At 43.0% G+C, this 25,847-nt stretch overlaps 1 protein-coding gene across 1 annotated transcript in view; it reads right to left on the bottom strand.

Annotated features, from left to right (window-relative positions):
* The window catches only part of CUBN (cubilin), a 219,340-nt gene that overhangs the window by 82,902 nt on the left and 110,591 nt on the right, over positions 1–25,847 (bottom strand). The window contains exons 30-36 of the mRNA XM_034760353.1: positions 24,186–24,360; positions 20,722–20,903; positions 12,432–12,588; positions 10,076–10,192; positions 7,499–7,612; positions 1,760–1,888; positions 1,000–1,132 (exon numbers count right to left, since the gene is read on the bottom strand). Coding sequence (XP_034616244.1) covers positions 1,000–1,132; positions 1,760–1,888; positions 7,499–7,612; positions 10,076–10,192; positions 12,432–12,588; positions 20,722–20,903; positions 24,186–24,360 — 1,007 coding nt within the window. The remainder of the gene's footprint in view (positions 1–999; positions 1,133–1,759; positions 1,889–7,498; positions 7,613–10,075; positions 10,193–12,431; positions 12,589–20,721; positions 20,904–24,185; positions 24,361–25,847) is intronic.

Below are 25,847 nucleotides of genomic sequence, written 5' to 3'. Positions count from 1 at the left end.
CACTATATACTTGTTTTGATTAAGAAAGTTGCTATTTGTTATTGTTTTTAGCAATTAACATGAAAAATGTTTCTCAGATTACAGTGCTTTCACCCCATTTCTCAGAGGAAGAATTTATAACAGTGTGTCCACTTTTGTGTGCTAGCAAAGCAATGTTTCCATGATAACTACATCATATACAATAAGTATATTTCTGGGCGTGTGTTACTTATACACTAATTAACTGCAAATATAAATTCTAGTGTTGCTTTTCTTTTCCAACTGACCTGCTCTGTCAAGGATCAGTGTTCCGTTTCTTGGCACCAAACAATGTTTAATGCCACGAAATAGACAAGCTTAGAAATCAACATCATGGGCAAAGAGTGGCATAACGGCATCTTGTTAAAGTAATCTGGATTGTTCTCTGGATCATACATAAATTTCTGGTCTCATATCTTCTAAGGAAAGTACTTTGACAGGAAGGAAGGTGTACTCCCAGCAAGACTCACTTTGTTCTTGCTTTATCTCCATCTTTGTGATTTGACATAGCTGCAGAAGTAAATCTGAGGCCTTTAATTCAACATGAAACCAATTATAACAACCTATTAAGAATATGGACACTTTATACTATTCAGATATGCAGTAGTATGAGATACCTGCCAATAATCAAAAAAGAATTGAAAAGGTTTTCATTTGCAAAAAGGTCCATAAAGACAAAAGATGCAGTGATGCCGAATTTCCTCTTGCTCGTGAGGAACTCTTTAGCACCCCCATGATACTCTCTGACAATGAACCATCTAGTTATATGATATTGTATAATGCCCCTAATATAAATGATGACCAATACGGGAGAAAACTGACTGTAAGCTCCCTATGGCCACTGCTGTGTTCTCTTTCTAAGTTATTTTGGACACACTGCTACAGTTTTACATGCTGGTAATTACATTTCCTACTAAACACAGTGCTTCCTTCCTGCAGCTCCATTAAAAGGCTGAACAATAACCCTTGGAACGGATTTACATGAAAGACAGCTGAAGCCGGTTGCCAGGGGAGCTGACAATCTTCCAGATACATTCAGTGTTCAAAGGATAAGATTCAGGATAGTTAGGGCTGTTGAAGGCTCCTTCGTTCATGTGGAAGGTACCGCCACAGGCTGAAATGAGAAAGACAGAACAGAAACTGAAGACTACATGGAAAAAATACCTCGGGCAGAAGTGGGCTAACTCGCTAACTCAGAGGGAAAAAACGTTGAAACAACAATGGATATCCCTTTCTCCCCGTTTGTTAAGTTCTTGGCATCACTGGACAGAGCACTGGTTTAAGATCCCCAGAAGGAAATCCCAGCTTCAGGAATCAAATCCTTAAACATGCCAAATCCAGCAAGGCACAGAGCTGGCTACTGATGACTTACAGATAAAAAGAAAGGGCCCAGCTAGCAGAGGGAGTGAAAGTGCTGGGAAATTTGAGTTTTGTCCAAGATTTGATCCCTCTATCCTTGGGATGGCAGGAGCTGGAAGCACATTGAGGCAGCAGCTTTCTCCATCCGGAGGTGGAAAAGGCGCTTTGTGACTCACACTGGGCAGGTTCCGTAGATAGCTATGTATCACCCTCTTTGGCCAAAAAAGAGGGTCAAGGCAATGTGGGAATTTGAGTGTGGTGTTGTTAGGGAACTAAATAATAGAAAGGGGAATCTGGAAGGGCTTCTTCAAAAAATCGATTGTTTAGGTTACCAATTGCTTTTCTACCAGCTTCAGGATGGGGGCTTGCAAAATCAACTTACATGACAATGATGCAGCACAGGTAGCATGGAAGCCTCTGGCAGTTCTGGCATTATTGGATACAAAATTTACAACAAAGGCATTGCTGAAAGAAGTGACAGGTTGTGGCATAACAGTGCCACAGTAACGGCCTGAAAATCAACAGCAACACAAGGAAAGTGAAATGTTATGCAGGGAATATAAACACTGGCCTAGTTATCTAGTGCAAATCTAACACTCAGATGCTAACACTTATATGAGCTACTATTAAAACAGTCTTTTGTTTGTGGTTTACAATCCTTGGTGAAAGCTCCCCGATTATGTAACCTAGTAATGGTGTAAAATAGGAAAATATTTGGAGATACCAGCAACCTAAAGACTCACTTACTCCAAGAGAATACACATGGTGAATGTGATGTTACAGGGCTTCAGTGTGGAATGGGCACATGAACAGTGTTCAAACAGGAAGGCCTCAGACAGCCAGAGGCTGGCAGTGTCTATGGTGGCCTGGTCTAAGGGAAGGAGCTATGTGAAGGTTAGGGGATAAGAGACAAAGGATCAAATTCTGCTCTGAGTAATGTCTCTGTAAATCAGGAGTAATCCCACTGCAGTCAAGGAAGTTGCATCAAAATAATACTAGTGTACGTGGGAGGAGAATCAAGCCCAAAGGGACAAATCTGTTCTCAGTTACTCTAATGTAAATCTAAGGCAACTTCATGGCTGCCAATGGAGTTACTCCAGATTTACACCAATGTAACTGAGAGCAAAGGGCTAGACCGTGGCCTTGCACAATAAAACCTTACTGGAGGGGAGGGGAATCTCTTCTTGGTTTTACATCACGGATATCCCCCCACATTGTTCCACTGGGGGAGGGGGAAATGTTTGTCCCCTCTCCCTCTCAGTGCCATAAACCCCAGGACACTCCTCCAAAGACTGAGACTGAGGCCTGGTCTACACTACGACTTTAATTCGGATTTATCAGCTTTAATTCGAATTAACCCTGTAACCGTCCACACAACGACGCCATTTAATTCGATGTAAAGGGCCCTTTAAATCGATTTCTGTACTCCACCCCAACGAGCGGAGTAGCGCCAAAATCGATTTTAGCAATTCGAATTAGGGTTAGTGTGGCCGCAATTCGATGGTATTGGCCTCCGGGAGCTATCCCACAGTGCATCATTGTGACCGCTCTGGACAGCAATCCGAACTCGGATGCACTGGCCAGGTAGACAGGAAAAGCCCCGCGAACATTTGAACTTCATTTCCTGTTTGCCCAGCGTGGAGAGCACAGGTGACCACAGATACCTCATCAGCACAGGTAACCATGCAGGCTGATAATCGAAAAAGAGCACCAGCATGGACCGTGAGGGAGGTACTGGATCTGATCGCTGTATGGGGAGAGGATTCAGTGCTTGCAGAACTTCGTTCTAAAAGACGAAATGCAAAAACTTTTGAAAAAATTTCCAAGGGCATGATGGAGAGAGGCCACAATAGGGACTCTGAGCAGTGCCGCGTGAAGGTCAAGGAGCTCAGACAAGCCTATCAAAAAACAAAGGAGGCAAACGGTCGCTCCGGGTCAGAGCCACGGACATGCCGCTACTACGCCGAGCTGCATGCAATTCTAGGGGGGGCTGCCACCACTACCCCACCTTTGTTCGTGGATTCTGGGTCGGGGATAGTCTCGACGCCTGAGGATTCTGCCGAGGGGGTAGAGGAGGAGGAGGAGGAGGAGGAAGATGAGCTTGCAGAGAGCACACAGCACTCCATTCTCCCCAACAGCCAGGATCTTTTTATCACCCTGACTGAAGTACCCTCCCAAGCCTCCCAAGCCAGTACCCAAGACTCTGACCCCATGGAAGGGACCTCAGGTGAGTTTACCTTTTAAAATATAAAACTTGTTTTAAAAGCAAACAGTTTTTAATGATTACTTTGCCTGACTTTGCATTCGCGGTCAGTTCAGCTACTGGAAAAGTCTGTAGCTACTGGAAAAGTCTGTTAACGTGTATGGGGATGGAGCGGAAATCCTCCAGGGACATCTCCATGAAGCTCTCCTGGAGGTACTCCGAAAGCCTTGCCAGAAGGTTTCTGGGCAGTGCATCCTTATTCCCTCCTCCATGGTAGGACACTTGACCACGCCATGCTTGCAGCAAGTAATCTGGTATCATTGCCTGACAAAGCCTGGCAGCGTATGGTCCCGGTGTTTGCTGGCATTCAAGCAACATCCGTTCTTTATCTTGTTGTGTAATCCTCAGGAGAGTGATATCACTCCTGGTAACCTGGTTGAAATACGGGAACTTAATTAAGGGGACAGAGGTGGCCGTTCCTACTGGGCTGTTTGCCTGTGGCGGAAAATAAATCCTTCCCTGCAGTTAGTTTTTCGCGTTTGGCTAGCAGGGATCTTCCCTGTTACCAGCCACGCGGTGGGGGGAGGGTACTGTGATCATCCCAGAGAATTCATGGCGAGGGGGAGGGGGGTCGGCGGCGGGGGGGTGGGTAGTTTGGTGCCTGCAGGGATCTTCCTGCAGGGTTAGTTTGTTTTCTGGTGCTGCTGAATGTTAACAGAAAAACCGCAGCACTCTACTTGCCTGAAGGGGCCCAGACAAGCACCACCACACTGCCCCCCCCCCAACTGGCTGAGATTGGCCAGGCTTCTGCAGCACTCTACAAGCTATGCTTGGTATGTTGGAAAGCACGGACGGCGCTGAAGCTTACCATGGCCGCATGCAAGCCGAATTCTGTTGCCCAGACCTGTGATTGATCTCTAGCAGCAAAGCCACAGGCACTCAGCATTAAGAGGCAAAATGCGACCTTGCACAGAAATCACATGTGCTATGTAATGTGAACAGTGTTGGTCACCGTGAAAGAGTATAAGCATTGTTCTGCAAAATGTAGCTTTTAAAACAATTCTCTCTTTTTTCCCCTCCCTACAGCAGCTGCAAATTCCTCAAGCCTCCCTCCTCCATCCCGAAGGTTATCACAGATAAGGCGTCGTAAGAAGAAGACGCGGGAGGACATGTTTTCTGAAATTATGCAATCCAGCAGGAGTGACAGAGCTCATCTGAATGAGTGGAAGGAAACAGTTTCAAAGTATAGGAAAGAAGTCAGTGAACGTGAGGACAGGAGGGACCAACGTGAGGAGAGGAGGGACCAACGTGAGGAGAGGAGAGACGATCGAGATGAGAGATGGCGGCAGGAAGACCAGAGGATGAAGGATGCAACGCTGGGGCTGCTCCGGCGTCTGGTGGAGGTTCAGGAACGGCTGCTGGAAAACAGACTGCCGCTTCAGCCCCTGTTCCACCCTCCCCCCTCCCCATGTTCCGTATCCTCCTCACCCAGACGTGTAAGAACGCGGGGGGGAAGGCTCCGTACACCTTCCCATTCCACCCCAGTAGACAGCCCAAGCAAAAGGCTGTCATTTTTTTAACCTTTTCTTTGTGGCTTTTTCCTTCCCAGCAATCCTCCTCCCAAATACCACCCGGGTTCCCTCCCTCTTTTTCTAATCTATTAATAAAGAATAAATGATTTTTAAATGATAGTGACTTTATTTGGTTTGAAAGAAAGCTGGGGGAAGGGGCAGGGTGGGTTCCTTACAGAAAATCAGTCAGTAAAGGGGGAGGGTATTCATGAAGGAGAAACAAACAGATATTTCACACGGTAGCCTGGCCAGCCATGAAACTGGTTTTCAAAGCTTCTCTGATGCACAGCGCTTCATGGTGTGATCTTCTAATCGCCCTGGTGTCTGGCTGCGCGTAATCAGCAGCCAGGCGATTTGCCTCAGCCTCCCACCCCGCCATAAAGGTCTCCCCCTTACTTTCACAGAGATTGTGGAGCACACAGCAAGCAGAAATAACAATGGGGAGATTTCTTTGGCTGAGGTCAGAGCGAGTCAATAATGAACGCCAGCGGCCTTTTAAACGGCCAAATGCACATTCTACCACCATTCTGCACTTGCTTAGCCTGTAGTTAAACAGCTCCTGACTCCTGTCCAGGCTGCCTGTGTATGGCTTCATAAGCCATGGCATTAAGGGGTAGGCTGGGTCCCCAAGAATAACTATGGGCATTTCAACATCCCCAACGGTTATTTTCTGGTCCGGAAAGTAAGTCCCTTGCTGCAGCCCTTTAAACAGAGTAGTGTTCCTGAAGACGCGAGCGTCATGAACCCTTCCCGCCCAGCCCGCGTTGATGTTGGTGAAACGTCCCTTGTGATCCACAAGTGCTTGCAGCACCATTGAAAAGTACCCCTTGCGGTTTATGTACTCGGTGGCTTGGTGCTCCGGTGCCAAGATAGGGATATGGGTTCCGTCTATTGCCCCACCACAGTTAGGGAATCCCATTGCAGCAAAACCATCCACTATAGCCTGCACATTTCCCAGAGTCACTAACTTTCGTAGCAGCACCTGAGTGATTGCTTTGGCTACTTGCATCACAGCAGCCCCCACAGTAGATTTGCCCACTCCAAATTGATTCCCGACTGACCGGTAGCTGTCTGGCGTTGCAAGCTTCCACAGGGCTATCGCCACGCGCTTCTCAACTGTGAGGGCTGCTCTCATCTTGGTATTCTGGCGTTTCAGGGCAGGGGACAGCAAGTCACAAAGTTCCATGAAAGTGCCCTTACGCATGCGAAAGTTCCGCAGCCACTGGGAATCGTCCCAGACCTGCAACACTATGCGGTCCCACCAGTCTGTGCTTGTTTCCCGGGCCCAGAATCGGCGTTCCATGGATAGAATCTGCCCCATTAACAACATGATCTCCAAAGCACCGGGGCCTGTGGTTTCACTGAATTCTGTATCCGTGTCTGTGTCCATGTCCTCATCATGCTGCCGCCGCCGCTGCCTCCTCTCCTCGTTTTTCTGGTCCTGGCTGAGCATAAACTCCACGAGAACGCGCGAGGTGTTTGCAATATTCATGAGTGCTGTCTTGACCTCAGCGGGCTCCATGCTTGCCGTGGTATGGAGTCTGCAGTGTTCACCCACCCAAGAAAAAAGGCGCGAAAATGGTTGTCTGCCGTCCGTTGCTTTCATGCAGGGAGGGAGGGAGGGAGGAAGTGAGACTGTACCCAGAACCACCTGCGACGATGTTTTTTGTCCCATCAGGCACTGGGATCTTAACCCACAATCCCAATGGGCGCGGGAGACTGCGGGAACTATGGGATAGCTATGGATTTGCTACCCACAGTGCAACGGTGCAGAAATCGACGCTAGCCCCGGTACTTGGACGCACACCACCGAATTACTGTGCTAGTGTGGCCGCACTCATTTCGACTTTATACAACCTGTATCTCAAATCCGAATTATCTAAATTCGGATTAATCCCGTAGTGTAGACATACCCTCACTGGTGATCCTGGAGGGCATTCCGTCCACACTGAGGAGTTAGCATCCCGCAGTTTCAATAGAGCGACACTGTCAGAGACCACCCCTGCCAGAGGGACCCCCTTACAGGGAAGATCGAACCATGGAGAAGATCATTTGTATCATTCTATTGTTTGTATTGTATAAATTCCTGGCACCCTCAGTGCTTTGGTGGAGATAAACTCTAAGCTCTTCAGTGCAGGGGTTGTCTACCCTGTGTTCAGCACCTAGCCCAATGGGGCCCCATTTTCCAACACCAGTCTTCTATGATAAACATTAATAATTAATAAAGAAATTATCTAACTATATAAATATTATTCAATCTTGAATCTCACTCAGCTCATCACAGCTTTGAATTTGAACATAGTTGTTTTAAAATGATCTAGAGAGACAAGAAAAAAGGCTACAGTACCTTGAAGAGGAGCCTCATAGTTATCCCCTTCCAAAATCTCGACAAAGTCCTTGGTACAGTTATGTGTGTCGCCTTCAATATCAAAGTCAGTGAATGACACCGTAATGTGGTTGACTGTTAATAGCAAAGAATAAAAACTTAAGGGAAGGTTTTGCATTTCACATATAAATAATTACCTAAGTGTACAGAGTGGATTTTTATGTTTTATTTTCATTGGCGACAATGGATAGCAAAAGCCTAAGTGTCAGTTTTCTCTCCCTATGTCAATCAGTGAACTAAACTGGTGTCTGTTTATTAATCATGAAGTATAAAATCAGAGATAGCTTGTTTATTGTTACATAGAGTCAGTATAATGGAGGTACTTATGCTTATTGTAAAAATACTGTTAAATCTTTCAGGATTTCGTGACACTGTATTGGATAGTACTCTCTAGTGCAATCTGCTTCAGATTTAATTACTAAAGATTTAATACTTACAAACAGATTTTTTTAACAACCTAACAACTTTGTAATTATATGTTGAATGATACCCAATACAAGACAATTCTGCAGATATTTTAAAATATCTCATTTCTGCTCTGATAAGCCCATGAAGTCCTGTCCCTTGTGATCTATAGTATAGAACGCTATGAAATTCAAACAGGCTTTACCCTGCTCCAGGCTCACAATTAGCTGGATCTTGCATCACTTTTCAAAACATTCCATATATATCAATCTGACTGGTCAAAGGGCCATTCATTAGCACCTTCCGCTATGCTCATGTGAAATTGGATTTTCCATACTGTGATGCTTTAGGCTATACAATGAAAAGGAGGACTTGGCCCTCAGTATTTTTTGACTGTCATACTGCTTTTTGTTTGTTCATTATGGCCACTTTCTTCCATAATTGCTGAGGAAGATGAGAATAGCAGCTTGCCTCACAACTAGTACCTGATAATAATTGTTCCTAATCTAGGAGTGTTCTTATGTCTTGAACAGGTCAGGCAGAGAGGCCTGTGATTTAAATAATGGGAAGATATATGTGGGAGCATTATGAACCACATTTGGAGTCCTAGTACAAGTGGGGCAACTCCATTAATTACAATGGTTCCACCCACACATACTGAATTTGGTACATCCATTTTTTTTTCTAACCAGGCTAGGAATAGTGAGCTATAGGGAAGTGAAATCACAGACAGAAGGGTTGCATTTAGCAGGGTACGACTGACTGGCACTCAGTGGTATAGTCTCTGCTGTTCTGTTCTCCCTTTTTGTGTACCAGTAGAATCAATCAATTACAGCTATCAATGCTGGTCCTCAGGGTATAAAATTAAAGTAAATCACAGTGGATGGTGAAAGTAGGTGACTTTTTGACCCTTTCAGTACAAATAGAACAAGAGGACCCTGCTGTTTCCTGCCAATGGCTAAATCCATTTTTGAGATCCACGTACTGTCGACATGGTTAACACTATGTGAACTGCATAATGAAGCCAGATATACCTGTAATATATGGAGGACTCTCCATGATACATGGAGGAATTCTCTGATTCTCATTTATACTAGTTATATACCAGTGTAATTTATTGGCTCAGAAGAGTTACTCCTGATATGCACCAATGTATGTGGGAGAAGAATTGGGCCTACAGTCTCCCCCATTGGAAAAATAGCATCCTAGAGAAAGATGCCTTTGAAGATTTTGCACTTTGTAGATCAGAGATAGTTTTGAATGACTTCTTTTTTCTTGGATTTCCATCAGAGTCTATGTTTTTATACCCTATCTCCTTTTATTTTTCTCTGTCTAATTTACTAATGTGTGCATTGGCAGATAGATTTTCATTTTATAACCCCTCTGTCCAGATGACTCAGAACATTTTCTAAAATTCTCCATTTGGGCTGAAAAGTTCCATGGTTTGTGATAATATCAGGTGAGCATCAGAGGTATATTGGCCACCATGAAAAGTAAATATTTACCTACAATTACTGCACAGTGTCATCTGGGATACCATAATATTTCCCTATTCTTTATATTGCGAAATGGCCCATCCTAATAGATAATATTGGGTGATTTTTGGCAAATTTTGTCTTGTTAATCACAACCATTGTAAACCTATGTCTACAATTAGGAAAATCTGAGGACATACCTATGCATATATGATTTATGTTCTCCTATTTCTGTTTTTTTTTTTTTTTTGTTCTCCCATTTCTGCTTTAGTTTAAACTTCTTATTAAAATAGCTCCCTCCCTCTCCATGCCAAAAAGACAGTGACCAGATACCAGCGCTTCTCATATGAGTCCATAGGTTGTCTCATAACAGCTCTGGCTGCATCTCATATTCAGCTACACAGCCTACAATTCAGCCCTCGGGTCTCATAAATCTGCCAAGATAACGAAGTTGTAAATTGTTTTTTGTTCTGTTTTTCATTAAACCCTAAATCTTTTTACAGCAAAATTTAGTTTCTGGCAGATTAAGAGATCCTCTCCAACCTACTAGGAGGCAGGATTTCCTAGAGAAGAAAGAGAGGAATTTTGCATTGTTACCACAGCAGAGATGAGGACATTAGTCATCCAGCAAGTTTCCCACAGAGATGTTTTTACTTACATGGCTCCTGGGCCCGAATAATCCAGCTGCAGTTCTGATTGTCTGGATATTTGGCAGGATACAGAGGAGAGGAAATTGCTGTACCAACTGAATCTGTCTCTATGAGGCTTCCGCATGCTTTAGAATAAAACACACACACAGAGAGGATATATATAATGCACAACTTCGACAACTCCAGTGAGCTAGGGAGTGAGAAAATGGATGCATCAGAACCTAGCATGCTCTTGTCGACTCTCTCAGGGACTGAAAATTAAAATCTCCGAAGCATTTAACAAATAACTTGTCAAAAAGGGCCAATGGACTGGATCCTCAGCAGCAGCCACCCTTGTGTTCCCCCAATCACGGGGACCTTCTAATGTAAGTCAGAGCAACTAGAAGGCTGCTCTTATCTAAGCCAGCTGCTAACAACCCCTAAGGGCCATTCTGGGAGCCAGGCATGGTCAGGGTTTAGGGGAAGCCCCAGTCATACCCCCATTTCCCTGTTCATATGCCTAGGTTGGCAGCTGGAAGGAAAAATGGTATAGGAGTTACTCTAATAGCTCCGTGCTGCACAAGGATCCCCTGGCACTTGCAGGCCCCTCTCATCTGTATCCTCTTGGGTGGCTGGATCAACTGGGCCTGTGCTGTAGGAGTGAATCTTGTGCATGTGCATAAACATATGGACTGAGTTCTTTATGCTGTGCCCTGCCCTAAAATGCCTTTCCAGACCTTGCTGCTGAGAGCCTGCAGAATCACCGATCTGTGGGTTTGGGACAGAGCCAGGATTGGGCCTGATAAATTCCATCCCTCGCTCCCTATGGTGATGTCTACGAGCAGCACCATGCCAGAATGTATCTTTTCAGGGGAGTTCCAAGGAGCACTGAGAAATGCTGCAGAGTTTGGCTCGCTTTCAGCGCTCTGTCTAGTACAGGAGCACTATTTGTTCTGAGGGTGAAAACCTCCCATTGAAGGCAATAGCAAAATTCCCACTGACTGCAGTGCAGCCAGGTTTTCCCCTGGAGTGTTTCAAGTCCTAATCTCAAATATTCCTCAGAAGATTACTGAATTATCAGTCATTGGACATGTTTGTGTTTGTATGACTAGTCCGCATCCTACCACCAAAAAAGTTCTGTCCTTTTTAAAAACAAAAAGTGTATGCATCACAATATGGTATTTTATTACATGTTCACAAAAGAGTGGGAAATGCAATGTTATTTGCCAAATACTTTCTCAGTAATATTGTTTAACAATACAGAGGCCTGGGAATATGGGACAAAATTTGGATGATATTGAAGAGCTGGTGTGGTTATCAAGTGATGAACAATTTAATGTGCTAATAAATCGTTATGTTCTGCAAAAAAAAGTAACATCAATTACAAGCTGTATGTTATTACTAGAATGAACTGTATAATAAATGTTTTCTAAATAATTTTATACGATGTATCTTATTTTTAACAGTATTATTTTTTCCCTGCACTGCACAGAACAGTATCAGAGGGGTAGCCTTGTTAGTCTGGATCTGTAAAAAGCAACAAAGAGTCTTGTGGCACCTTTAAGACTAACAGATGTATTGGAACATAAGCGTTTGTGGATGAATACCCACTGCGTCTGACGAAGTGGGTATTCACCCACGAAAGCTTATGCTCCAATACATCTGTGAGTCTTAAAGGTGCCACAAGACTCTCTGTTGCTTTGCACAGAACAGTTTTCTCTGGGAGAAGGATGCACTGAATGACTTAATAGATCTTCTCCATCTCTAACTTCTAAGGGAGAAGTATATGATAAAAAAGAGAAATGTTATCAATACGCTGAACAAATACAGGGTGAGATTCTGTGTTACTCTAAGAGGTATAGCAGAGAACTTGCAGCTCAGGGGACTCTAAATCACCTTTGCATGTGTTGTTCTGGGGACTGGAGAGGCCCCCTCCATATAATTCATACAGCCCTGGGGGCCTGTCTAAATTATGACAGCCTCCTTGCACTGCCCTATGAGCTGCAGCCCTACCCTTGACACACCCTCTATATCAGAGCTTGCAATGGGGTCTTTAGAAACCAAACTTGCAGATGTCTCTCCAATGCCTATGCAAGGGGAATCCTCCCCCCATCCACAACTAGGACTTTTAGGGTCCCTTTATGCTGCTCCGGCCCTTGTACCTGGTGTAAAGGTGGCAGAGCAGGTGTGCGGATCTCACCTGAAATCAAAATATTTTGGTTTGAACCATTCTCAAATGAAAAGTATCTCATCAATGCCCCCTTAAAGCCACATGACATATGTAGAGACATTGACACTGGATATAAGTTGTCCTAAGAGATTGCACCTAGTAAAAGAGGAATTTGTGATCAGCAGAAAGGGTATTTATGTCATTGAGGAACTTGCCTTCTGTAAAGTGGGCGCTGAAACCCCTGTGCTGGTTGCTGCTGTTGGAACGTAATCGGATGAACATAACATTCTGGGTGGATGTGATGGGACTGGGATGCTGGGCACCACATAGTTTTTCAAGAAGTGGGGCTTCACTGTCTTGGCCATCAAACACCTGTATAAAGCAGCAATGTGTGGACGGAATAATTAGAACTTCAGCTCAATACATGTGTCCATTTCCCACCCAGAGTTCACTGCATTAGGCTTTTTGGCAAATGTTTATTTATGCACATACAGTTTTGGGCTTTTGGAAATTGATCTTAGTTTTAAAATCCTTCTGTCTATCAGCTACAGTACAGTAGGCTCTGTGCTCATGAAGAGAATCCTCTAGCACATTTACCTCTTAATAGTCTCAGTCAGGAAAAACATTAAGCTGCAAAAAGTGGGAATTGGCAATAGCTGTCCTAAAAATCACTTTCTGTCATTCAAGATTTGTTATGCAACTGAAGAAATTCACCAGCCTTATGGCAAAACTGTCCAAATCTATTATCCCCAAAGCAAAACTGTACTCATCAGAGCTAAGGCACCTGGTTTTACAGGAAGCAGAATACAAGAAATAGTCCCAATAGTCTCTAAAATGTTGTCTAACATTTTTATAAAATAGTTATTTTTCTGTACCATATGAATTATCTGCAGAATATATCACACTTACAAGTCTGGTGGGCTTCCCCAAGGAGTGTTGATAAAACTTTCATATCATATCACACTAGCTATCATATGTTCCAATTATTTCAATCTCTATACAAAACTCATATTGTTATGGAAGTGTCACGGAATGTGGGGGACACAAGGCCCTGCACCCCTGGCTTCCTGCGATTCACCATGACTCTCAGCCAGCCAGTAAAGCAGAAGGTTTATTTAGACGACAGGAACACAGTCCAAGACAAGTCTTGCAGGCACAGACAACAGGACCCCCCCACAATTAGGTCCATCTTGGAGTCCCAGGGGCACCACAGCCCCAGGTCAGAGTCCCGTCTGGGCTCCCTTCCATTAACCAGCCAGCTCATGAAACTCTCCCTCCCCCAGCGTCTCCTCCACCAGCCTTTGTTCAGTTTCCTGGGAAAAGGTGTCACCTGGTCTCCAACCTTCCTGGTTCTCACATGCTCCAGTATCCTCCCTCAAGGACAATCTCCCATCCCCCAATGCAGACCGTCCCAGCCAAACTCCCCTGCCTTCCCAGGCCAACAGTCCCCACTCAGCATTCAAAGACCACATTAAGAACAGTCCCAGTTCGTCACAGGAAGCAACCCAGGGACGATGCGAACCCACTAGTGAACCCACTTCTAAGTAAAGCAACCATTCCAGACTTAGGCAGAACCCTGGGTCCACAAAACAGTGGCAAATGACCCATATTTTACTGTATATATGTTTAATACCCTCCCCCTCTCTGTTATTCTTTCCTTCTTATGGCTCTAATCCAGAGAAACTTTTACTCAATCAAAACCTAAGTTTGGGCACAATAAGGACCTCAGGATTTGGTCTTAAATGAATGTACCTTCCACTAGCATCAGTGAGAGCTATGAACGTGTACATAAGGATAAGAAACAACAGCCAGAGTTTTCAAAGTTAGGCAACTAAATCCATATTTTCATGCTTTACTGTGGATTTTGGTGCCTAGCTTAGACACTCCAGTTTGGAAATGTACTTAGAGAAGGGGAGAGAAGAGAGGGACAGGGAATGTTCAGGACCTCAGCACCAATTGTGAGGGAGGTGCAATAACACACATTTAATATACAATAGATTTAGCTGAATCAACCAGGTGGACTATTTCAAAACAATTTACAAAAGTGTAACTCTGCCCTTGGTGCTCATGCATGCAACACAGCATGCATAAATCATCATGCACCAATAAAAGGAAGCAAGCAAGCAGGAAGAAAGCTGGTTTTGCAATACATCACTTTTAATTTCACCACAAGCACTTTTCTTCTTTTTTTAATGCGAGTTGGAGAGAGATATTTTTTTCTTCCAGTTTGCGGTCTGCCAAATCAGGAGGCAAGAGACAACAGAGGCTTGACTTTAACTCTAGACCAATTGGTTTCTAGTTGACACTGAATCAGAATTTTAAAAAAAATTAAAAAAGAGAAACCACAAAGGAAAATATTGGCTACTGTCACTGTGTGTCCCACCCACAACAGCTCTTGGAGATCAAGCAAGCATGATTAAGAGAGGCAGTCCCACTGTGGCTGCTGGCATTGGCTATATCATTTAGAACCCTGTGTGTATGGTGGGAGTGGTGCCGATATTTGAATTTATCAACATAATCTCATGACTTGGGGAGGAAGGATGATCTAGTGGGTAGGATACTGGCCTGGGACACAGGGGAGTTGGGTTCAATTCCTGGCTCAATCACAAACTTTCTACCTGACCCTGGTCAAGTCATTTAATATAGCCTGTGCCTCAGCTTCCCATCTGTAAAATGGAGAAAATATTTCCCTCGCTCACAGGATGTTGTGAGGATAAAATCCATTAATGATTGTGAGAAGTTCAGCTATTATGATGATAATGGCCAGATAAGTAAGTAAGTATGTAGAAAGAATCAGATGACACCACATGACTAAAAGAGATTTGCCCATTTCAAATATGAGGTTCTTTAGAAATGCATAGCAACACTATGCTACAACTGAAAAATAAAACCTTTCTCCTGATACTATAGCACACAATTTAATTTTCCAGCCTCCAATGACAGAAGGTACCTTCTTAAAAAAATAACGAAAACCAGTATTTTCAAAAGATCAACATGCTGAGATGAGCAACAGAGGACAAGCTCCCTGTTTAATCCATCCACACACACTACTTAGCTGACACTGTTTTCATGAATAAAACATTTGCCTCCTGGCTCATCACGTTGGCCGGCTCTGTGGGGCCCTGGGAGAGAGTATTACATATACTATAATGTTTAGACAAATAAGTAGCTGGTAAAGAGGGCCATGATAACCTTCCATTCCACCTTTTCTTATTTTCTGATTTCCAGACAGAGTCCAATCCTTAATATACAATATGAAATGTTGAATGATTTTTTCTCCGCACCTGTGTTCTGTACATTTCTCTACTTAAATCAAGCTGCATGGAGTTAAAAACTGTAGAATGTTAATAGAAACAGTGACTAACCAAGTGACCCTGAGCAATTAAAGCACCTCCCATCTCTATACAGTAGCAATTAGATTTTATCGACCACTGGAGCTGAGGCCAGCTATTACATTCCCAGACTGGAGAGAGAGGGCCAAAACGTCAGTTAGCTTAAATCAGCATAGTTTTTGGCTTCATTGGAGTTATGCTGATTTATAACAGCTAAGGATCTGGCCCCTAAAATGTAGACTATTACTAGGCTGCTGCAAGCGGAGATTTTTGTAGATGAGTCAAGTAGGAGACTAATATTTTGTACCAGTGGCTCGTTAGAATAAAGAAGACTGTCTGCTGATAATTCTATGAGAGGAGTAGAGAGTCGTACATGTGCATCCTAAATCAATTATATTTGCTGCTTGCAGAGGGCTTTCTTGAAGATAGTAAGGTCCCCTTCTTCAGAAACCTAGCAAAGAATTCTGTTCCTCACATCTTGTTAAAATTCTGATCCAAGTATTAACCCAACATAAATAACACTGAGATATATATTTCTTTGAAGTTACAGCAACTAAAGATTCAGCAGCAGCAGCAAATATATATTTTCTGACCACACTGTTATTTATTACCTTTCACTGTTTTGTAAGGCACATTTTGATACTGAGGATGGAATGGAACGTAAACCACAGTTTTAAGACACTATGTCATGTAATGCTTGAGTTCCTCCATCACTATTGAAAGTTAACCGGTAAATATACGAGAACTAAGATTCCCTAATGCATCTTGCTAGCTGCAGTAGTAAAGGAAGATTATTCATCTGTTCAAGGGACTTTTGATCCAAATCTCCTTTCACATTGAGCACAGTAGTGCTGTGCTTCTCTTTTCCTCTATACATAATAAGCATGACTAAATGACTCATTGCCTTCTTGTTGCAATGAGAGTGGCCATGACATTTGTAAAAGCACATGATAGAAAGAGAGCGAGCGTCTTCAGTCTTTTTAGCCACATTTTTAAAATCTCACTTCTGGCTACTTTCCCTATGAAAGTCTACTTTTCCACCACCTGGAATTGTTTGAATATGCATCACCATTGCATGTCTCTGAAAATTACAGTTCTTTCTTACTATTTACTGCTTTTTACACTGGAACAGGGGGAAAATCTAATGTATTTAATACAAATCTCTGCAGAGACAAAACTGTTTCTCCCCACCCTTTAAAGTTCCTCTCACTTCAAGCATAGTTTTCTGAGCTATGCCTTACTAGTCTCTTCAAATACTTGCAACAATTTTTGGCTTACGATCATACTGTAGCTTCACATTTGATGCCTGTTAAACACGAGGTCGTATTATGCAGGAATTATCACACCCTTTGTTGTTTTATTTCTATGTTTTCCTTTCAAAGAAACAAATAACTGAGTTAATTACAAAACAGAGCACTGGTGCAATGTGAAGAGAACTGAATTGCTTATTAATTATTTGCAGTACAGTAGGGGCCCCATTGTGCTAAGACCTGTACATATCCATAGTAAAATTCAGTCTCCTGCCCTAGGATCTTACTGTCTAAGTTAAACAAGGAGGAAAGGATGGAGAAAGGAAGTATTATTATCCTCATTTTGCAGATGGGGAACTGACGCACAAGCAGGGTAAGCAACTGGGCCAAGTACACACGTGAAATTTGTGGGGGAGCAGAAAATGGTATGCGACTCTCCTGAGTCACAGTGAATCCTTACTGTGGGGGGGGATAGCTCAGTGGTTTGAGCATTGGCCTGCTAAACCCAGGGTTGTGAGTTCAATCCTTGAGGGGGCCGCTTGGGGATCTGGGGCAAAATCAGTACTTGGTCCTGCTAGTGAAGGCAGGGGGCTGGACTCAATGACCTTTCAAGGTCCCTTCCAGTTCTAGGAGATGGGATATCTCCATTATTTTTCTTTTTTCTTTTTCTTTTCTTAACAACCAGGCATCCCTCTTCCCTCACAAAACAACTGTGCAACTGAAAACCTTGTATGAAAAGATGCCCTGTGATGTGTTTTCCATTGAAACATGTCTCTAGAAATCTAAAAGCATTAGGAAGAATCCCCCCAATGAATTATTCTTGGTGGCCTTGGTGTTACAAATGGTGCTTCAGCTACACATGCAGTCTCAGATCATGTGGCAGGGACTTCCGGTGGGTCCAGAAGGGTGGGGATGAAGGAAAGATGTTAGTACAGTAAAGGGTGGAGGAGAGTCCCCAGAGGAATGCACAAAGCAAATTAAACCCATAAAGATAATATCTAAAAAAGGGTGGAAATCAGTGTATTACTCATACACAGCATTCTTTCCTATGGAAAGGAAATGAGAAAAAAAAAAAAAAAAACCCAACCCACCAGTTTCCTTAGCTGCCTATATTTTCCATCTATGTTGCTTTGAAATGTAATTACTAAATGAAATTCACAGTCACATATCCACTTATAGATCTCACAAGCAGCGTCTACTCCCTCCCCTTTGGCTTCCATTACCACACAACGCATGTAACTCCATGGGAGGAGGTGCGTGCTAATCACTTCCAGTTGTTAAAGTCAAATGACTCCCAGCTTACTGGCATGGCAGACAGGAAAAGAAATCCCATCCCTTCATTCCTTGTCTTGCCTACCTCACCAAATTAGCACTGAAAAGCCATCCCCAAACTTGTCTCAGTCAAAACTCTGATTTTTCTTTTGGTTTCAAAATAACATCCTCCCTCCCCCTCTTCCATTCTAAAATAACTTTCAGTTTAACTCACAACAGGAAGCTACAGTTCACTAATGCTTCAGGATTTAAATATCTCTTCCTGCACAAAGAAAGGTGGATTTTTCACATTACTGTACAGAAGGCATATTTGTATAGACAGCAAAAATACAAAAACAAAATGGTGGATGCTTTTATGGCAATAAAATAAAATAGTTTCCTCTGCAGGGCAAGGTCCTGCTACCCTTATTCATGCGAGGAGTTCTACTGAAGTCAGTGCAACCACTCACATAAATAAAAGCTGCGGAATTGGAGTCTTGATTATGTCCCCATAAAGAGTTAAAGACCCTGTTTTGCCCTTAGAACCAGAGAGGCGATGGGAGTCATGCTTGCATATCTAAGGGCAACACTGAGCATTCAGGCCCGGATCCAGCAGAGCATTTAAGCACAAGTCGCTGCTGACATCAATGGAATTACTCACATGCATAAATCTAAACGTGTGCTTATATGATTTGCAGGATTTGGTCCTAAATTTGGAATTATTTTGTTTAATCTACACATTTTGGTTGTGTATTTTCTGACAACATTACCATTTCAGATGTCCCATGGGCTTCCATGTTATCTTACCTTCCACACCTGTGCAATGTCACAAAAAAGCCGGATACTTCTCTAATACATTTTCCCCACCAAGAGTATCACAATTACATTGAAATATCTTAACTAAAAACGATAACCATGTTTCATATGGCCTTGTCCTAGCCTATGCCATAGAGCTGTGAAAAGTGAACATCCATCAGACAAAGATGCTTTGTTCAAGAGAAATCTATGATTCAGTTCAACAGAGATCAGATTTTTCTTTTAACTGGTTTGGCACAAAAAGCCTTAGCAAGTAATTCTGTTAATAGTGATGCCCCATTTTCAAAAGACTCTCTGTCCCTGCCTGCTTGAATTCACTGTGAATGAAGGTTTATCTAGGAGGAGAGAGGCTGGATTTTGGTTTAGATGGTCCACTCTGTTTTAGCTGTACTGTACAGAGTCACACAGATCACACATTCCTTTCTACTGAGTGAAGTGGAATCTGACATCACAGGTCAGGATTCCATGTCTCTATTCTCATGAGGCCTATAGTGCCAGACTTGCCTCGCTCTTCATTTTCACACACTGACTGAGCTGCAGCTTGAATTTCTGGGAGATTAATAAGAGCTCAAAAACCAGTAGCAATGTGAAGCATTAAGAGGGCAGGCTCTCTAATTAAGCAGTTAAACAGCCAACCAAGGATCACTTGAATGTGGTGGACTGTGATGGGTGTACCATGAGAAGGTAAATTAGGCCCAATTAACCTATACATTGCACTGGGAGGAAAGCCAGGGAATACTGAGACCTAATTGCTGACAGTTCCCAGCTGAGAAGGAACAGGCAAGGCAAGTAGAAAGCCAGGTAGCTGGCAACAGAAGGGGGCTGTAGAGGAGTAGTCTGCGGTTACTCCCTGTGAAGAAGGAGCTTGGGCTGGAAAACCCAGAGAGATGTGGGGAGCCAAGAGGTAGAGCTGCCAAGTCAGAAGTAGTCCAGGGGAAGAGCAACATGGTCTGGGAGTGAGCAGGCAACTGTTGCTAGAGATAGGGTCCCTGGACTGGAACCTGGAGTAGAGATCAGGCTCGGGTACCCCTCCCAGCCACTGGAAGAGTGGTATGGTCAGAGCAGTGAAGGGAAGACTGCCATTTTGTACAATGGGACTTCGATACCCTGGAAGAGGGAAACATGTATAGTGATTTGGCTGGAGGGCCAACTCAAGAAGAGGGACCACGCTGAGTTGGAGAGGGTGTGAGAGGACAACAGGAGAGATGCTGCTGGAGAACGGTGCAATATCTGGCCAGAGCTAATCCCTAGAGTGGCCAGGAGGAGGCACCACTAGTGGTGAGTGAATACCATGACATGGACACACAAAAATAATAATCAAGCCAGAATTATTTTTGCCCATGGAGACATCTCTCTACAACTCTGTAACAAATTCTATCTAGGCATGCCATTATATGGGTGACCAAGGTGTCTCAGAGTATGCAATGTGCTTATGTCATAGCCTACCCCATGAAAGGGCAAATCATAGTCAGATTCCTGTCTGTGCAGGGAATGCTCCCTCCATGCACTTGTGGGGCACACACAGCCCCTAAGGATGTGGGGGAGGATGCAGCAGCATGATACAGGTGTGCCATGTCTCTCTAAAGGTGCTCTGGGCTGCCAGGGAAGCATGTTCCATGTGTAATTGGCAGCTTATGGGATAATGACATCACTAGTGGAGCAAAGAGAGCTGTGCCACAGATTTAATATAGTTTTAAATTTGAGGTTTAGCTGTTAAATGAATAAATGCAGAACATAATTGCATGGCAAATATCCTGAAACCAACTGCAGCCTGGATTGTATAGTAAATTTCCTCCTTTGCAAACATTTCCCCAAGACTTGTTAAGGAAACTTTTGAAACATCCATTGTTACTTACAGCGACATTGTTGTAGTCACATGATTGGCGAAGTCCAATGTCAAAATCTGTGAAGTTCAGTAAAACACGGTGGCCATGGTCAACTTGGATAATCCAAGCACAATCAGTGTTGTCATTGTAAGGTTGAGGGTAGTTTGGAGAATGGATTTCACCACCGGAAGCTTGGAAAACTCCTCCGCAACCTGGAAAGGGTATAATCAACGTCTATCAAAAAAAACCCATTTATCCTTAGCAGGAATTTAGCTGACTTTTCACCTAAACATCTAAATATCTTGAGTTTCTTATTTTTCTGTTAAGGATTCAGGAATCACTAAAATGCATCAGACCAATACTTCATCTGGCCCAGTATCCTGTCTCTAACCAGACCAGTGCCAGATGGCTAAGTGGAAAGTGTAAAACTTTCATAATGGACAACTATACAACACCTGTACCTATGAGGGAAATTTCTTCCTACCCAGGCAGCTAGTGGTTGGCTTATGTGCCGAAGCTGAGGGTTGATGTTCCTTATGCCATTTATTCTAGCTATTGTAAATGCAATTGTAACTAATTTTCCACACCAGTATCAGAATGGTTGGATATGGCATAAGGTGGATTAGGAGTAATTTAAGTAGGGGGTGGGAAAAGCATTTCTGAAAACATAAGAACAACCTTGAGTCTTATCTCTCCTCCATAGATAGGGTGACCAGATGTCCCGATTGTATAGGGACAGTCCCGATATTTGGGACATGTAAGGTGAGGTGGTGGCCTTGGGGAGAATAGGGGGTGGGTGAGAGGGTGAGGTGAGAAGAGGGGGTAGGGGGAATTTGGGATGTGCAGGGCTGCGGCAGCCAGAGAAAGAGGCGACTTTCCCCAGCTCCAGAGCTGTGGCTGCCGGGGAGAGACGGCCCTCCTTCCCAGCCCCAGCTCGGGGCCTGCCACGGCGGGGGATAGAGGGCACATCCATTGCATTAGAAAGGTAAGATTACTGATATTAAAATACGAGTTCTGTGCTTTTATTTGTAGAACAAAAAAATGTAAATTTTTTTTAAATATAGCCCTTTTATCCAAAGCGCTTTCAGTAGTTAGCTAACAGTACAAACAACATTTGGAAAGACCATTAAGTAGTCCATCGAGACACTCAGCAATTTTCAAGTGGTCTGCACACACAAAAAAAGTTTGAGAACCACTGGTCTACACTTTGGCACTACAGAGGCATAGCTGCAGCCACTGTACTGCAGACATGGCCTTAGACAGGATGAAGTGGAACACAGGCCTTGTACTGACTCTCTGCGTAGACGCAAATTTCGCCCAAACATTTTGATGACTTCTAAATAAACTTTCACTTTGATGGTGTTTGTGCCCTCATGGACAGCCTTAGATGCAGTTTTCTTCATGTCAGCATTCATGGAAAGCAAATCTCAGACTCTTAACTCCAAAGTCAAGATTAATTTAAGGAAATTTGTTTTGGGTGGAGGCATCAGTACTGTAGTTCATCTCAGTTCGGTTATCCAATCAGGGAACAGAAACAATCCTATATAACTTTGTGGGCAGTCACAGAGCTTGAATATTGAATTGTGAATACAGAGTACTTGCAGTGAGTATTCGCCAGGTGATCCATCTGTTGAAGTCTGTTTGCATAAATTATGTTTACACAATACCGAAGAACTAATACATTTGTAAAAATGGTTCTTTAAATCTCAGAAGGAAAACAATCTGATAGAATCGAAGTCAGCTCAGCTCCTGGGTCCCAGCCCACAGAAAAGAACTGGAGGGTGCCATGCACATCTTTGATGCAGTATCCCCCTTGTAGTTATGTGGGTGCTTATGAATGCATTTTGATTTCTTCTTCTTCTAATAATTCACACAGAGCAGGGCGCCACACAGAACCAGGGGTATGCCAAGTCTAACAATGTGAATCTATGAAGGAAGCTAGGGAAGGGAAATTTATATTTCACAGAAGAATGCAGATATATCTGAATAACAACTGCAGGGCCCATTCTGGACACGTGGGAGATATATGAACTGAAACCTAAAACTTGGGTGTCTAGAGTTAGGCACTTAAATATCCATTTCAGCATCTAAATACTGCAAGTGAGCTGACTTTCAGAGGCCCTGTGCACCCACATGGACTTCACACTATTAACGAAACATCTCTGGATTTAGGTACCTAATTTTAGGTATCCAAGTTTGAAAACTTTGGTCTTCAGTTTTATTACCGAGGCTGAGCACATTAGCCAGGCATTTTTCATTTCAAAGGGTACAGAATGTAGCTAAGCTTGTCATGACAGTGTGAGGGGAAGGGTGCTCTGGAGCCCATACAATGGGATGCAGAGGTTGGCATAGCAGGCTAACAGTCATCAGTTTATTACTGAATAGTCGAGTGCTTAGGTGCACAATAACCCCATGACTTATTGGATTGCCAGTCACTTCCAGAACCTCCTTTCTGAAAGTAACTGCTAGTTGCAGCAAAGCCATATACAGAAATCATGTACTTTGTGAAAGGAAATACGCAAAAAGGAGAGATTTCTTTTTTTATTTGGTTTGGATTCTTTTTTTAGGGCTCTGGTCCCTTTCCAGTTTCCTTCATTTGTATGTTGCAGTCTAAAGGGCACAATACACAGAGGAAAAACAAATGGAGAGGGATAAGCAGAGCTGCCAGTGATTTTTGCAAAATATAGGATTTAAGTTAAACAACAAAGACATTTTGAAACTGTCGTTAATTTTTTCATTTCCTGCAATTCAGTGTTCCCAAATACTTTCTGGTAAATCAGAAGGTCCAACAATTTTTTTGGAAAATTGGTGCTGGCAACCAGCATCTAAATATATGCCTGTAAATAATCATCCAACATGCTTTTCAGCATTCTGAATGTAGGGCCTTTTAAAAAGATTTTCTGTACTATTTGGAAAAACATTGTCATGTATTTCAGTGTTCCCTATGGAATTTGCCTGCTGTCATTTGAAAACTTCTTGTTTCACTGATTGGTGAGGCTTTGAACAAATAATTGCATGAGGGATGGGTGAACCCTACAGAGTTAAGGTTTTACTAATCACTCCAAATATTTTTGGAGTTTGCAAGGTTCTCAAAACTAGTTTGAGATCTCAGATCTTTCTTCACTTCGTAATTTAAAACCAAAAGGGCTGTTGAATTTGGAAAAAAAAAATTTTTTTTTCTAGCTTTACAGGAGCCTTTGAGATTAGCTATGGATAGAAGAATCCCCCATAAGACCAAGCTGCAGCAAGTGCTTGTTCTATATACAGCTTATTTACTGCATTTATTTTCCCATTAGAATTTGTCTTTCTTCCCCTATCCACTTTTCACAGTTTCTCCTAAATGAAATGCAAATCCAGTAACATTTTGGTTCAAGTCAAACTTTCAAAGCGGCAATATATGAAATGGTTAAAAATGTATGCCAAACAAGTTTACTCATCCCCACTTCTTCCTGGACTTCACCAGTTTTCATCAGCAATGGTCCCCACAAACTCACCTCCTGGTGTTTCTTGCCAAGTGGCATTGAACCCCCTCCCATTCCTATATCTATTTGTCTTGAATCGGATTGCCATGGCATTGCCAGTGCTAGAGACTCGTAGGGGGTTCTGTGCTGGTCTTGAAACACACTGTTGGGCCAACCTCGGAGACAGAAAATCAGGCCCACCATAGATCTGGAAATAGAAGAAAAATTGGAGGTAAAAGCCTTTTAAAGAGACAGTTCACCATAACCGAGAAAATCACAATCACCTGTGCAGATGGCTTTGCTTAATACTTGCAGTATTTAGGAAATATTATATTATAAACATTTAAAATTAACTCAAAAAACCCAAGTCCCTAAAATTATTGACTGTGACTCCAAATTTTAAAAAGTGCACTCACGGCTGCAATATGCTCAAACCGATCAAGAAAAAGAAAACATTTCAGAACTACCAATATTCAGTGTGTTTATAATGTGAACAGAAGTTGTTCAAAGGGTATAAAGGTGTGATGGCCAAATCAACAGGGTTCTTCACACATTGACCACACAATAGGGTACTCTTCTCCTGCATGGCCAATGTACCATCCTCAGAAAGTTCATTTGATGTCTGTCAGAGGCACTAAAACCTTGAGCCACCCTCTATGAGCGAGTTCAAGATTTTAGAAGAACTTTCACATGGTCCATGCATTAAGTAAGAGTCTTCTTCTGGAACTTAAGCCCTCTTTCCCCTGCACACCATTCCCTCCAAACTATATCTATATACAATTAGAACATTGTTTTTGTGAGAACATAAACATGTGCTTTTCTTGCTCTGATGGATACAGCCTGTATCTCTTCCCTGAAGCGTATGCTGATTAGTTATCTTCATTAGGGGAGTTTGGACTGACTTCTTAGTTTTAGGCCAGATTCTGCCATCTTTGCTCAGGGTGACGGTGCCTTACTCTGTAATTCCATTGACTTAATTGGCTGAATGAAAGCTACTGGGTCTTGATCACGGAAGTAAGATGAAGTCTTTCTAAAACTCTTTAGAGACAAAGGTATTCCTGGTACTGTTAAAAATTCTCATCTCCACAGAATGCAAAAAACAGGCATTTGGGTGCTATTGCTTCTTATTTAGCAGAGTTAATCTCACCAAAATCCATCTGTCATGATTCTCAGATAGTATCGTACAAGAAGGCCATCAAGCCCACCACCATTATCACCACCACCGTGCCACACTTTAACAAGTGATTCTTGAATTGTGTAGTCGGAATAGAGTGGGACTATGTAATTCTGATTCTTGATTTCAAATTCTCCAAAGTTTGGATCTGGGGTTTGGTCTGGGCTTATTTGTAATTGGTGGGCCAGACTCACCCTCCCTTCATTAGCATGGCTTCTTGCAGCTGCGGGAAGGGCAGATGCTGGGTAACATTTTCTAAGTACTTAAGCCCCACTGAAAGTAAGTTGGATGTAGATGCCTAAGTCACTTACATGCTTTTGAAAAATGTACCCTCTGTTTTGGCCCTCTGCCCTCCATCAGGAGCTGTACCACAGTAGGACAGCTTACAAATCCACCAGCACTCAATAGGGGACCACGGGTGGAGGCTGCTGAGAGGATATACCAGATTACTGTGGTCAGAAGCACAGCAGGCCCTCATCCTGGTTGCTAGGCAATCCAACAGGCCCAGCTGGGCACTATGA

The sequence above is a fragment of the Trachemys scripta genome, chromosome 2, assembly GCF_013100865.1.
Source record: "Trachemys scripta elegans isolate TJP31775 chromosome 2, CAS_Tse_1.0, whole genome shotgun sequence".
NCBI classification, from domain to species: domain Eukaryota; kingdom Metazoa; phylum Chordata; order Testudines; family Emydidae; genus Trachemys; species Trachemys scripta.
Note: the sequence above shows the minus strand (reverse complement) of the source record. Positions and strands in the feature narration are given on the sequence as shown.